The 15,528-nt window shown below is 41.5% G+C and overlaps 1 protein-coding gene across 1 annotated transcript in view; it reads left to right on the top strand.

Annotated features, from left to right (window-relative positions):
- Positions 1–8,110, top strand: part of LOC149450770 (uncharacterized) — a 50,817-nt gene extending 42,707 nt beyond the window's left edge. Inside the window, exons 7-9 of the mRNA XM_089691350.1 lie at positions 282–330; positions 6,325–6,386; positions 7,916–8,110. Of these exons, the coding sequence (XP_089547476.1) occupies positions 282–330; positions 6,325–6,367 (92 nt within the window). The 3' untranslated portion in view covers positions 6,368–6,386; positions 7,916–8,110. The remainder of the gene's footprint in view (positions 1–281; positions 331–6,324; positions 6,387–7,915) is intronic.
- Positions 8,111–15,528: the final 7,418 nt, after the last annotated feature.

Raw genomic sequence — 15,528 nt, forward strand, 5'->3', positions numbered from 1 at the left:
GTGTAAAACACAGGGAAAGGTCCCTGACTTTTTTTAAAAAAACATTTCATGCGGAACCACATAGTGCTAAAGAGCAGTGCATTTTGCCTGCACATGTTTCTGAACTGCACATGTGAACCTAGGCTTGCTAAATGCCATTGAATGCCTCAGTCTACATATCTTAAGTTAATGAAAGGTTGATAACCCTATCCACCAATAACACTAACTTTCATCATTTTAATAGATGAGCTGTAACATCTAGCTGATTTTTTTTTTTTTTTTTTTTTTTTTTCTCCCTAAAGGTGGGGATGCTTCTAAGCCTGGGAATACATATGAAAGTGAGTGGCCAAGGTAAGTGAAATAACATTTCACTTTTATGCTGCAGTTTTTTCTGATCATAAGCATAAGCAACAAAGTGACAGTCCACAATAAGTCCCCAAAATTCAGAGTGAAACTTCCCCTTGGTATACTGCTGTGTCCACCATCACCAGCATGCTCCCGTCCAATCATTGATCTATATATAACAGGTCAAGAAGCGCTCAAACCAACATCCAAATTCCTCTGCCGGTCAAGGCTGGTGGGATTCCGCTCCAACAGGTCTTAGGAGGGTACTATCGCCTCAATACTGTCCTCTCATATCTCCCCAGTGTCTCCAGACTGCTGTGATCTCTGGTGTCTCCCCTCAGCTCTAGAAAATCCCTCCTGTCTACTCCCCAGACTGGGGTGTACCAAGGGGAAGATTCACTTGGCATTTTTTGGGGACTTTTTAGGATCATCACTGTGAACTGTCACTTTATACTTTATTTATACACTCTTGGTTTATTTACCTATATGAGCCATACCTCATTGTGTTCATGCTAGAGTATGTGTGAATAATATATTACATGGCCTGTACTAGATGATCAGCTGGGTGTCTCACTCTACATTTGTGCATTTTGTATTGCTGTATGTTTTAGGTTTATACAGTGACTTTCACTCAGTGTGTGAGATTGCAATATTGAGGTCTGTTGGGTGTTATTCAATTTTAGTGAACTGTTATGGCTTACAATGTTAAATGCCCTAATATGTAGGTGGGTTGGTGTGTGTGTGTGTGTGTGTGTGTGTGTGTGTGTGTGTGTGTGTGTGTGTGGGGTTTTTTTTTTTTTTTTTTTTTTTTTTTTTTTTTTTTTTTTTTATGTAACCATTCTCTGTAAACCCTAGAGATGGTTGTGTGGAAATCCCAGTAGATCAGCAGTTTTTGAAATACTCAGACAAGCCTGTCTGGCACCAACAACCATGCCACGTTCAAAGTCACTTAAATTATTTTCCCCATTTTGATGCTTGGTATGAACATCAGCAAGTTGTATTCACAATGTCTAGATGCCCAAATGCATTGAGTTGCTCCCACATGACTGGCTGGTTAGCAATTTGATGCTCCCCTTCATCTTTTCAATTACTTGGTAATACAAAGGACAGGATCAAACATCTTTTCACAATGCAAAGTATTAACCCCCTAGGTTCCACAGTGAGTATAGCAAGCATACTTTACTGCATATGGACTGATTTTACTATTGTGGGCTTAGTAACACTAAGTCTATCTACCAGAACACCAAGATCCTTTACCACTGACTCACCCAGCTGTTCTCATCATGGTATGTACAATGTATGATCCATGCAGGCTTTTAGCCCCAAAGTGCATAACTTTACATTTGTCAACCTTAAACCTCATGTGTCATAGTTTCTTTAGTGCATTGAGGTTGTGTTGTAAATCAGAGACCTCCTATAAGGATGTAATTCCACTGCATAGCTTGGTGTCATCCACAAACACTAAAATTATACTTTTAATCCCAGACCCTATAATTTCTAAATATGCTAAAGAGTGGGTCTTAACACTGAGCCATGTGGTACACCACTAATAACCTTGGACCACTCAGAGTATGATGCAATCACTGATCTCTAAATAGTCTTTTATCCAGGTTTTTTTTATCAATTTTAAAAACTGAAAAGTTGATTCTGCCAAAAGTTTGAAGGAACTAAAATCTGTAGAAAATTCAAAGTTTGCGCTCCAGCCCTTGCATGGTCTTGAGTACCTGGGTCTAATCTTGGACACAGCCCAAGCCAGAATTTTCCCTTGGGGAAAGGTTTCCCTGAAGCCCCACAGGTCAAAACGGCACCTCCATTTGCACAGTATAAGGGTTATAGTCTTGGTGGTAGCCTCCTACAAGGTTTTTTATTTTTACTTTTGTTTGACCAGTTTCACTGCAGACCTCTTCTGCCTAATTTGGGAACCATCAAATCCAATGCTTGGATCACCCAAAGCTCATGTCTAAGATCTCACTGAAACAATGGCTATCCAGTCCTTTCCTGAAATTGGATAATGTGCTCCTTTGCATGCCCTAAAAGGTGGTGACAACGGATGCCAATCTTGTAGGCAAGGGCAGATTCTAAAAATCCCTGACTTTCCAGAGAATGTAGCCTCCACAGGAGTCAAAACTCCACATTAACACTTTGGCATGCAGTCAGACAAGGGCACAATAATGGCCAACTTAAAACATCAGGAAGGCACCACTAATGCACTCCAGATCAGAAACATGGATTCCAGCTCTCGAAGTTGTCTGTATCCCTGGAGTAAACTGTCAGGCAGACTTCCTAAGCTGTCAATGCCTAGATCTGGGGGAGTGGTCTCTGCACCCAATTTTTGAAAGTTTTCAAAAGTGGGGAAAATCAGATGTTTATATCTAACCTCCCAGGTTCAACAGGCTGAACAAATTCATAGCCATGACCAGAGATCCCCTAACCTCTGCAGTTGATCTGATTCATTGTACTGAATTCAGACTGGTATATGCTATTCCTCCTGAAGAGCCTCCCCCTTGACTGCTATGCTAGATAAGAGCAAGGGAGTTCCTGTAATCCTTAATGCATCAAATGGAACAGCATGACTCCCACACATACTCAGATTTCTGGTGGACAAGCCTTTGCCTCTTCCAAACAGACTAGACTTGGGACCAGTCCTAAAGGATAGGGGTATTTTTTGACTAACTTCACTCAGTAAATCTTGCGGAAGTTGGATTTTGTTGCTAAGGCACATGCATGGGAAACTAAGTTCCAAGGAAAACCTGATCACTTATTCTTTGGTCTTTCTTCAGCCTGGTCTGTTTTTAGACCAAAAAAAGATATATGCTTGTCCCAAGCATGTTTGAAGCAATTTACTGTTGACTGGTTCACTATCTCTGGAAGTTCATTCCAAGCATCAACTAATTTCACTAAAATGGTACTTTCTGAGATTAGTAATTAACTTTCCAGTTAAAGGTCATGTCCCTGTGTTTATTTTGGTTTCATGTTGAAAATACTGCCCTCCCGAACCTCATCCCCCCCCCCCCCCCCCCCTTGATGTAAAGGTTTCAATCGTGTCTCCCCTTTCCTCCAGACTGTACATGAAGTTGCTCTTGATGTTCTCTCCTCAGACCTTTCAGTTTGCTACCAGTCTCTGGACTTGTTCTATCTTATATCTTTTTGTAAGTGAGGTCTCCAGAACTGGACACCGTATTCTAAATTGGGCCTAACTAAACATCTAGGGGAATCAGGAGCTCCTTCTTCCTGCTGGTGACCCCTCTAGTGATGCATCCTAGAATTCTATTCACTTTTCCCACTGCCTGGCCACACTTTAATTTTGCAATCATCTGAAATAAGTACCCCCAAGTCCTTTCCCCTGAAGTGCTGGTGAACACTGTACCTCCAATGTACTCTCCCAAGAGATTTTTTTTTCCTCCCCAGGTGCATTTTTAAATTTGGAAACATTGAACTGCAATTTCCACTTTTTTGACCAATGTTTCAGCAATGCCAAATCATGTTCCATGTTAAAGACTTCCAGGGATATCAACCCGGTTACCTTTGTGCCATCAGCAAAGACCTGCCTTACCCAAACATTTTAGTTATGTCACTTGCATATGGATTAAATGTAGCAGGACATAGTTTAGAGCCTTGTGGTACACCCAGGGGCAGACTGACCATTTGGTAACTTGGGCACTGCCTGAGGGCCTGGGATCAATAGGAGGCCCCATGAGATGCCACTGGTGTGTGTGGTGTTTTTTTTTTTTTTTTTTTTTTTTTAGCCAGCTGCATATCCACTGACCCACCCAAGGGTTAAGTCCTAGTTTGTATAACGTGTTGGCAATCTTGATTTCAGCAGGATGCAGTTCCACAATCTGTCCACAGCACCACCTTGGTCCAAAACATTGGTAAAGTAAAAAAATCCAGTCAGATTAGTCTAACATGATCTGCCCTTGGTAAAGCAATACTGCTTTGGATCCAGCAAGTTGTCTTAAGTGGCCAATGATCCTTCTTTTCAGGAGTGATTCCATTAAACTAAAACCAATGTTAAACTCACTGGCCTGTAATTGCCAGCTTCTACCTTGCTGCCCTTGTGGATAGGTACAATATTAGCTGTCCACCAGTCATGGGGAGCTTTCTCCTTGTTACTGATTTGATTAAAAAGATCAGTTAATGGTCCAACTATACCTCAAAGTTCTTAACTCTGGGATGAATACCATCAGGGCCCATTGCTTAATCTTTAACTGAGCCAGTTCCTCTGCTACTTCTGTATCCGAAAATTCTAAATGAGCGATCATTAGTAAGTGATTTCGTAACTTATCTGAGCCTTTGTGCCTGTGCTTGCCAGAGCTAAATGATCCCTTGAGTTAACAAGTGAGTCAAACCATACTAATTTCCTGGGAAAGGTATTGCTGGTGCTTGGTACATCTGTCTATCAATGTTTGCCTGGGAACCCGGTTGCTCACATCACAAAAAATGGCAAGCAGATACAAGGGAAAGTAGAGCCTTCATAGTGTAAAATTAGTGCAGGAGGTTACGTGCAGAAGTTGAGTCATCCTGCCTTGGCCGGTAGAGGTGCCTGAAGACTTACACCCGGGGAGAAGATGCCAGAGAGGGACCTAGATCATTAGGGAGGCAGTAAGTAAACTGACTTTAGTTCAGCTTTAAAGCAGAATTTAAAGTTCTGCTGCTCACTGAGCAAGCGGGCTATTTTATTGCAGAAGAGACATTATGTTTCTTTTGCAATAAGATGCTCCTAACCTGCCTGCTCACAGCATTCCCTGGCATGTAAACTGCACGTGCAGGTGTGACCTCATCCTGTGCCAGCCAGTGATGATCACATAGATGCCAGAAAGGAACAGGGACTGGAAAGGTGAGTAGCTCACTTTGGTTCAGCTTTAGGGCAATTGTGTGCTAGAACCTTCACTACCTGACTTTTTCAGTGGAAAAGGAAAGGGCTTTTTACTGGGAGTTAGGGCTTAAAGTGTAGCTATGACCAAAATAAAAAATGTTATGCATGATACTCGGTCACTAGGTTTTTAACACAGCAGTCTGAGCCCATCCTTCATAAGTTATTACCTAGTGATCCAGCCAGTAAGTCTTTCAACTTACAGCCCAAGCTGGCCAGCAAAGGTTGCAGTTAAAGGGTTGAGACAAACCACTGACACTGTAAAGGGTGCTTACAATGGTTGGCTTTCAGTCATTTTATGTATAACCTTTATCCCAAAATGAGAAGCTATAGCTGTAACTGCTTAGTGTCCAGCTTTAAATTGTTAGATGGCTTAGAGATGGACTTTGCATAAGTGACTAATCCTACCCTTGCCACGGACAATGCTGCGGGCCAAGGGTAGCTGTTTTTCCTCAGCGTGGCTACAGTTAATCCTCCACTGTAAGACGGGAGGTGCATTTCTGGCTAATCACCAGATGATGTGGTGGCTGCATTAGTTTACCCCAAGCCTTTATTTTCAATGATTGCTAAGCTACAATTAAGTGGTGTGTATTCTAATCAATATGGAGATTAAAGAATAAGTTTAAGAGTTGTAGCCCCTGTACAGCCATGCTGGACCTAGAATCCGAGGAGGAGGGGTGTACAGACAAGAACTGATTGGAAGAATTTCAGGCACACAAAGTGCCTGCAGTTCAGTACTGTTGCTGCCTTATCCTAGGTTCACACTTGTGCAGGATGGCAGCCTGCATTTGCACAGGTACTGCAGCCCATGAATTTGAATGGGCTGCACTGCCTGTTTCCCACAAAAAAATGAGGTTTACATTTTGGAAACACTGTTGCAGGGAAAATGCTTGGTGCTTTTGCACCATGTGACATCTCTGTGGTTTCCACACCCGCAAATGCAAGATGGTTTTAGATGCATGGGGATGCCATTAGGGATGACTGGTAGCCTTGTGTGTCTCTGCAGAGCAGCATGTTTAGGCTGCAGGAGGTGGTAACACCTGCAATCCCCTGAAAGCACCCTGCAGTGTGAACCTAGCTTTTAAAAAATAAAATTGATTGATATGCAATTGTTTCTTTCTACTTAGTCTTGAAAATCTGAGTATCAAGGAGCGTAAACAATTTAAATGATTGTGGGCACTGGAGAGAGGTAAGTAAAGTTTGTGATTGTAACAGTTGCGTAAAAATACCCTGGTTTGCACCCAGGCAGGCAGTGTTGCCGCAGTCATCCTTGTGCCTGGTACACTTTTTTCATTCAATCCAGCGGGCTGAACAAAGATTGCTGTACTAACACAGGCGATGCTGTGTCTTTTGTGTTCTGACAGGGATACTCAACCCCCCCCGCCTCAGAACACACTAATCAGCGCATCATTGACTGGAAGCACTGACTAGATGCTGGTTTTCCAGCATGCCCCTTCGACAAAGGCCAGTCCTGCCGAACTGGCCAATATTCAGGCAGTGTACACCCAGTTTGAGATTGAGATGGGGGGGGGACTGTTAAAGTACCAGTTCACCTTTTTAGTAACATGTTACACCCACATTTAGGGTGTAAGATGTTACTGAGCAGCCCCCCTGCACCTCCATCAGCACCAAAATTTGTGGCTGACTGCTTCTAGTTCTCAAACTACCAGGGCACTGATATCTGGCTTCTGTCAAATGGAACAGGCTGGAAAAACTAGCATCCAATCAGTGCTGGCAACCAATGGCTACCAGTGCTGATCAGTGTGCCCTGGTGGGGTTGGGGGGGACATGACTGTCAGTGTGGCAATCTACCTGCTGAGTTCTTGTGTTCTAACATCAGATGTTTGGCGATTTGTGAGATGTTCATTTTTGTTTTGTTTTTTTGTTCAGCCTACTGGGTTGAACAAAAGCTTCCTGTGTACCCAGCATTCTGCTATGAATAATGTTATGATTTAGGTTGCCCTAGACCCTGGCCCATGTTGGAATTTACAGAAATCAATCCTGCCTAAAATCACACTGGTTAGATGCTTTCCTCCAGCCAAATATGCAATTTTGTTCTTTGTAACAGAAATACACACTTTCCTAACAGTCAGGACAGTGCCTGCATATCTGCCTTTATGTACGTATACATGCATTTACAGAATACATAATACAGCTGTGTAAAATGTACACGGCTCAAAAAATTAAAGTGACACTTTGAAAACACATCAGATCTCACTGGGGAAAAATATGCTGGATATCTATACTGATATGGACTGGGTACTGTTAGGAACGTAAGGATGCCCCCATTATTTGTAGGTTTATCTTTTGGATGTCTTTGAATTCAGTCCTCTGATGGAAATTAAAATCAAAGTGAGAAAATTATGCAGCAGGCTAGTCCATTTTGCTGAAATTTCATTGCAGCAACTCAAAATGGTACTCAGTAGTTTGTATGGCCCTCATGTGCTTGTATGCATGCCTGACTACATCAGGGCATGCTCCTAATGAGGCTATGGATGGTGTCCTGGGGTATTTCCTCCCAGATCACTCTTCAAATAGGAAGTGAGGAGAAATGTTTACAATGGAGATTTGAATACATTTGTGGGTCTTTAGTGTGTGTTAACTTATTTGTGAATTAGTGTCAGGAGGACCATACTGGGCCTCCATTGTATTCATTATTTTGGAGCAACATATCTTGTCATGTTTGCACTTACATATATATATTTTTTTTTTTTTTAGCATTTGGATTTGCGAGGAATATCCTGGGCAGCTATATTTTTTAATCTACCTTGTTTTAACATGATTGTTTAAAGATACAGCTTTTTACCTAAAATATTCTGTAAAATTGAATTTTACATTTTTTAAATGCAAGCATTTTTAATCTGGCTGTATAATAAACCAAATGCTTTCTTACCTGACTACAAATATTTTGTCTCTTACCACTGCTACATTGTATAGCCAGAGTGTGAATATCCCTAGTCTGCATCCCTGCAGCTTTCTGTGCTCCTCCCACTCCTTACCCTGCATCTCATACTACTGCCCACCACTCCTTATCACCACATAGCCTGCAGGGCATTGCATGGGATGGAGATGCCATAACCTGGGGTGTCCGGTGGGTGGAGCACAGTGACCAGGGCAGAGGTGGATGTGAAGGAGGTGCTATGGTTGAGGGGGTAGAGGGAACAGCCATGTAGAATGTGGGGGTTAGGAGTTGTGGACCGTGTGGGATGTGGAGTGGGGGAGCATGGAATGAGAGGGAGGGGGCAACTGTATACATTAGTGAGGACAAGGTGGAGCCACAGCATAGGGTAGGTGAGGAGTGGGGACAGCATAATCTAATAGGGGGTGAGGAACAAGGGGGGAAAGAAGAATCTGTTAAAGAGCAGGGGAAACCTACCTCTGCTGTTCACCCTTGTCATCAAAAAGTGATGGGGGATGAGTGGGAAAATAAGCAGTGGATAAATTGTCACGTTCTCTCCCTCCCTGCCATTCACCTCATCCTTCTGGGCACAGCACATTGCATCTCCTAGTATCCAGGATGCCTGTACCATACATACTCCTCTCATTGCTGCAGATTTTGGTGTGATACTGCAGCTGTTCCCCATTGACGACCACTGATTGAAACTCTATTCTCTGCTCTTGAAATACAGAACGGAGCAGTCACCAGCTCTCCACTCTGCTCCTCCAGTGTTAAAATGCCAGGCTGGGGAGGGGGGCAAGTGCAGCTGGCTTCAGCTGCATGCTGAGAGCCAGCTGTCAATTGGGCTGCTGGCTGGATCCCAACAATATGGTCAGTTCACTATGAGCAACACCTTGCCTGCTTTTATTCTATACTAACAGTAGTTATGAGATGTGCATCAGTTTGAGAAGTGTCAAAGGATCTCTACAATGTGCTGACCCTCTACAGGCCACATAGCATTTCTAGTTTGTATACCTACTGCCTTTCGCTTACAGGTCCATACATTGTACAGACCTAACAGGGTTTTATACACAACACAACTTATAGGCCAACTTCTGCCTGTCAGGTGGAAGCAGTCGGGCAGCTACACTGCCACCTGATCGCTTCCACAGCCCTGGTACTGCCCTCCCTCCTGCGTACTCTCCCACCATGTATCTGCCCACATGGAAAATATTTTTAAATTTTTCTTCCCAAATGTATTGACATATATTTGAAATACTACAATTTTGGCTGTGTTCATTATATTTAAATGTACTGTATGTTGGAATGCATTTACAAATGTATGTAAATGTTAATTATATTTGAATATATTTAAAATGTATAAATTGCAAAATGTGAAATATTTTAAAATTAATAACTGCATGTTAATGTGTTTGATACAGCCAAAATTAGTCTTTCAAATGTCTGTATATTTGGGAAGAATATTTTAAAATGTATTTCAAATTTTTTTTCTTCCGTGTGCATGGGCCCTGCTTGTAGGCCCAGGGAGTGCCATGGCAGGTACTAGTGGCTAAGTGGGAGAGGAGGAAAGTCTGTGTTCCCCTTTCTGTAACCTGGAAGGTGAGGTGTGTGATGTAATTTCCAGCTCATGGCTGTCGCTCAGCTAGCACAGCTGAGAAACTATGTATTGCAATACATTGAACATGTTGTCTGTAGACCCTGCATGTCTCAAAGAACCTGTCATCTAAACATCACAGGGGACTTTTTACAAGGTATACAAACTGGTACCCCAACCCAAGACACCCCAAAAAATCTGTAGCAGACATGGAATTAGGTGTGACATCTGTGTGTGGTGGGGGGGAGGGGGGGGGGGGTGTGTGGGGGTTTTTCATTTCCCTCGTCCTGGCCAGCATGGCTTCTGCCTAAAGGACTGCTTCCATTGCTACCATGCACTAGTGGACTATTAGTATAGGGTACGGCACACTTTGCACAGGGTCTCAAAAGATGTTAGGTAGTCGGGAAACTGGCTATTGCATTTTGAGACCCTAATCTGCTTGTTTTTAAAAAAAAAAAAAAAAATCAAAAGGAAAAGTAAAAAAAGTTAAACCAAAAATGTTTCAAGTTACTGTTATGGCTTTACTGTTTAACATTGGTGTTTTCATTGCAGGAATGCCATTCAGCTGCAGCACCAATCTGTTTATTCTGAGAGCAAGACTCTGTTGCCAGAATATGTCTGCAGTGCTGTTGGATGAGATTTTTCATCCGCAGCTAAAAAAACAAAACCTATATATGCCCAAGCATGGGGGCCTGGGGTGGCCAGTGGGTGGATGGCCCCAATGCTTCGGTATATATTTAAAAAATGCTTTGGGGCAGATTTCTTCATCCATGTGGATTGCTGTGAATAAAGGAAGCTGTTAACTTAAATTTCATGTGTGCCCACCATCAGAAGTGGGTGGATGCAGGGTGGTATATTCTAATGGTGGTTATACCACTTTTTTCTTTTCCCTGGCAGTCATTTTCTTTCAGCCCACAGGCTGCATTAAAAAAAAAAAACTTACCCAATCAGGACCAGCAACATACTGCCACATCACTGGACTGTGGGTGGTTATACCATAATGTCCCCAGCTGCAGGCATCCTGGTGTCTTTTTTTTTTTTTTTTTTTTTTTTCTTCTTCAGCCGGTTATTAGCTTTCATGTAAAAGCTATCCTAGTTGCGAATTAGCTGCAGGATTGCTTTTACAAGCAGCAGGAAAAGAGGGTTCCCTCCCCCGATTGCCCTTCATGGCCTTCTCAGGCAGTCCTGTGCCATCAGGGGAACCTGGGAATGCAGCTGGTGTTTCTGCTAGCTGACCATACATCTGATTGGCACCATCCATCTCCAATCAACTCTATAGCCTAAAATTGGAAGCTATGAGCATTTCATCACTTCAGTTTTGCAGGATATATACGGTGCCATTTATAAATTGGGAAAGCATCTACTTGCACTGATCTTGGGGAGATCAGAGGAGATCTAGTCTAATAGAACCCAAATTTCTCAGTCATAGGAATTTTATTCCTTTTGATGGCAAGTGATCACAAAAAGACAGTGTGGGGAAAGAGCACCTTAGCAACCCCCCAGTGCATGTGTGCACAAGTGGTGATCCTGTGTCAGTATGTAAACAGTGGTTGCACCATGCATGTGAGGTATCACATGCATGGTGCGAGGGCAGTAATTCTAGCACTAGACCTGTGTAAATCTAAAATGGTAGCCTGTAAAGTGTTAAAGCATTGCCTAGGCTCATGCATGCGTAGTTTTTAAGCATGTCACGTTTGGTATCTATTTACTTGGCATACCATCTTTTATATTTTACCAAATTGGCCAACATATTGTGTTTTTGTGCATTAAAAGTAAATTTTATATTTTCCCCTAAACAATTTAGCGGTTGAAAAATTGCTCCATGAGTACTGTGACATAAAATTGCAGCACCCACCATTTTATTCACTAGGGTGTCTGAAACCCAAAAACTTTTGAACCCCTAAACATTTTTTAAAGCAAAGTAATTTCTTAACAACTTTCTTTGTTCACATTAAAAAAACACAACTTTCTAAAAACTAAAATTTGTTGACTTAGCATGGCTCTCAAAGAGTTTACTTTCCAAAAAGGGGTCATTTTTATGCCCAGCGTTAGAAGTGTAGATCACACATGCTAACCATCCTGGAGACCAAGCTTTTTGACTTTTTTTTTTTTTGGTACAAAGTCAGGAAAATTAGGCATGTGTGAGCAATGCATCATTAAAATTGAATATGGGAATGCCACATCTGAGATACCGTTTGGCATTCTAGCTGTGTACAAGACCCCAAAATCCAATAAGTACCTTCAGGCTTTTAAAGGTCTTTATTTCCTCAGTACACTACCTGACCACCTATTGGTTTTGGAGGCTCTGAAATGCCAGAATACCCCACCCCCCATACACTCATTATGCCTCTTGATAAAATTCCTTGCAGTGTCTACTTTCCAAAAAGGGGTCATTGGAAGAGTGGTGCTATCCTGGTGGTTCAGGGCCTCTGAAACTGTGATGGGTAGTGAGGAAGTTGTGCACTTTCAGGCTTTCAAGTGGCCATTGGATTTTGGGCTCCTGTATGTGGCTAGGCTCCCAAAACATCTTATACAAGTGCTATTTCCATACTCGGTAGAAGCAGAAGAATATATTGAGGTGTAATTCCACATATACCCATGGCATGTGGGAGCAATATATAATTTATTTGACAACTTTTTAGGTTTTAAAAAAACAAAACTTGTGGAAAATGTATCTTCTATAGACTCAACATGCCTCTCAGCAGAGGGCTTAGGGTGCCCCCTTTCCAAAAAGGGGGTTATTTGGGGGTGTTTGTACTGTCCTGGTATCTTAGCACCTTAAGAAATATGATAGAAAGTAAAAGCTGTCAATTCCAATATCTAAAACATAGTTTGTAGAAGCTATAGCTTTCACACCAATTAATATGCAGTTATTGGGGTTTTTTTTAAACCAAAGATGTAGCAAAATACATTTTGGCCTAAATGTATGCTGAAATTTGAGGGGTTTTATATTTTATGACCAAAATGAGAATATAATTTTTTGTTAAGTGCAAAAAGAAAAAGGTGCTGAAATACCACCAAAAGAAAGCTCCTAATCCTTTTTTACACAAAGGACAAATTTTATGTATGTACAGTAATGCATGACTGCACAATTGTCAGTTAAACTAGCACATCGCTGTATACCAATGAATGGTGTAACTTGCAGTATCTATACCATAGTTTATAGATGCTATAGCTTTCACACACAGCAATTAAACACTTAGGATTTTTTTTCTTACAAAGACATGTAACAGAATACATTTTAGCCTAAATGTATGACTAACTTTGAGTTTACTATAATTTTTCTTTTTATAGCCAAAAGTAAAATATTGGGTTTTTAAAAATTTGTTTATAGCACAAAAAATAAAAAGGACACAGGTGATCAAATATCACAGAAAGAAAGCACTCTTTGTGTGAAAAAGGACAGAAGTTTAGTTTGGGTACAGCATTGCATGACCGCACAGTGCAAAACAGCAAAGGCCGGGGGGGTATATCTTTGGAAAGGTAAGTGGCTAAACGTCTGCGAAAAAATTTGCCTAGCCCTGGAGGAATTTTTAATATGGGTTTCGCAGCAACACCACGAACTGGTGCTATGGCTTGTCAAAAAAAAAAAAAACAAACCTGTTCTGATTAGTAGTATGTACTCAGAACAGAAAAACATTGGCAAATGAGTATTTCAAAGCGAGCTCAGTTCTGAAAGCATCCATTTATTAGTGGATGATATATGAAACTCACACAGGATCAAAACTAAAAACTCAATAGTGAACAAGAAATAAATAATAAATGTTAGATAGGCACCTGTGTATTTACACACAAAAATATTCAATGTGCTTACAAAATTACAGTATTTCAGACTGCATATATAATGTTAGATACAGCCCTGCCATTTAGGGATGTAGACAGTTATGGAGGTGTGATGGTACCTTCAGCACACTCTAAAGGACATTGTGTAACAATGACTTAAGGTTCACATGATTACAATCACAGCAATGCACGAGGTAATGTGATCAAAGAATATAGTGAGAAATAGCATCGGCCTAGATAGGTGCTAGCAAGGTTAGGTAAATCTTAGTTCTTCGTTGTAATTGCTTTGGGCTGCACTGAGTTTCACTGTGATTTGACTGCTTTCCCCTGCCTGCTGGGGGGTTGTGGTATGTAAAGGGCTGGGAAAGTCAAATTTACAGCTGGAATATTTGTGGTCCCAGCCAATTCCTGAGGAAGGGTACCCAGTGGGTGGCTGGGAGAGTGCATAAATGGTTTGAGGCCTAGAGCAAAGGGGTTCTTGTCCAGGAGGATAAGCTCCCAGCCCGAAGGCTGCTGCCATTCTGGGGAGCCCAGCTCCACATCTTCATTTGCTCAATGAGGTCCCGGCTGTTTTAGCTTGAGGGCCTATTCAACTGAACTTTGCTGGAGCTGAATGAGAAATATATCTGGGTATCAGGTCTGAAGAGTTCACGTGAGACATGTCTGGTTGATATTGGAAGGAGGCATCCAAATATCTAAGGCCATTTCTATATACAGACCGATGTGTGAGATCCTAGTGTCTGTGAGCTGCTGGCCTACTGCTCGTATCAGTGTCAAAAAGAACAGACAAGGGCGCACTCTCATCGTGCATTACCGTGGTATACCACGTGTTTAATGAATAGACAAATAGATATATACTCACAAACCAATGATAAAAGCAGTGTGTGTGGTCCACAACAACAGGACTGTTGTGGACCACACACACTGCTTTTATCGTTGGTTTGTGAGTATATATCTATTTGTCTATTCATTAAACACGTGGTATACCACGGTAATGCACAATGAGAGTGCGCCCTTGTCTGTTCTTTGTTTCCAGTGGTTAGATTTCCCGATCTTTGAAGGGCAGCACCTCTTCGTTTGGCATTCTGTAATTTTCCTGGTTTGCATGAGGATTGGAGCGAAGGTTTTGTTTGTTTATCATATCAGTGTCAGCCTATGCTAAAAAGTGGACATTTCTTATGCTGTCCCTCTTTGGCTCAGTTTATTATTTGCTGTGTATTTAAGATCAAACCATGCAAATCCCTAATCAACTAATATCACAAAGCTGCAAGTATTAAAGCGGACATGGTCTCTTAAAGTGCTAAATTCAAATGGATATTGCGCTAGGTGAGCCTTTATATGACATACGTAAGCACTATGAAGACCCTCACACCTCTGAAAGGCAATCAAAAAATGAAAAAGTATGATAAACTAAATAAGTGCATACCAATGCACTATGAAAACCCTCACTCCTCTGCACGGCGATCACAATTGAGAAAAATCAAATAAATTAAACTATGTAGATACACTAATCATAAATGTGCATGAAAAACCGTGATACCGTTATGTTCAAAATAATAGCAGTCAGACATCACTAACCTGATCAATTACTGTTTTTGGTAGAAATTATATTTCTACATGGCAAATAACTTACTAGCAGGTGTAGTAGAGTAATAGAAATCCAACAGGCATGACATGCATGCTGCTGATTCTGTGTAAATGAATCACTAATTGAAAGGGGCATGTTCAAAATAATAGCAGTGTGGAGTTCTATTAGTGAGGTCATTCATTTTTTGAAAAAGAGGTGGCAATTATTGCCCTTATTTAAGGAAGGAAGGCAGCAAATGTTGTACATGCTGGTTACCGTGCATTTCTCTCTGAAATTCTGAGGAAAATGGGTCGTTCCAGACATTGTTCAGAAGAACAGCGTACCTTGATTGAAAAGTTGATTGGAGATGGGAAAACAAAGAAGTGCAGAAAATGATAGCCTGCTCAGCTAAAATGATCGCAAATGCTTTAAGATGGCAACCAAAACCTGAAAGACGTGGAAGAAAGTGAAAAACTACCATTCGAATG

The sequence above is a fragment of the Staurois parvus genome, unplaced genomic scaffold (genome assembly GCF_062004578.1).
Source record: "Staurois parvus isolate SC_StPar_1 unplaced genomic scaffold, SC_StPar_1.0 ptg000562l, whole genome shotgun sequence".
Lineage (NCBI taxonomy): Eukaryota > Metazoa > Chordata > Amphibia > Anura > Ranidae > Staurois > Staurois parvus.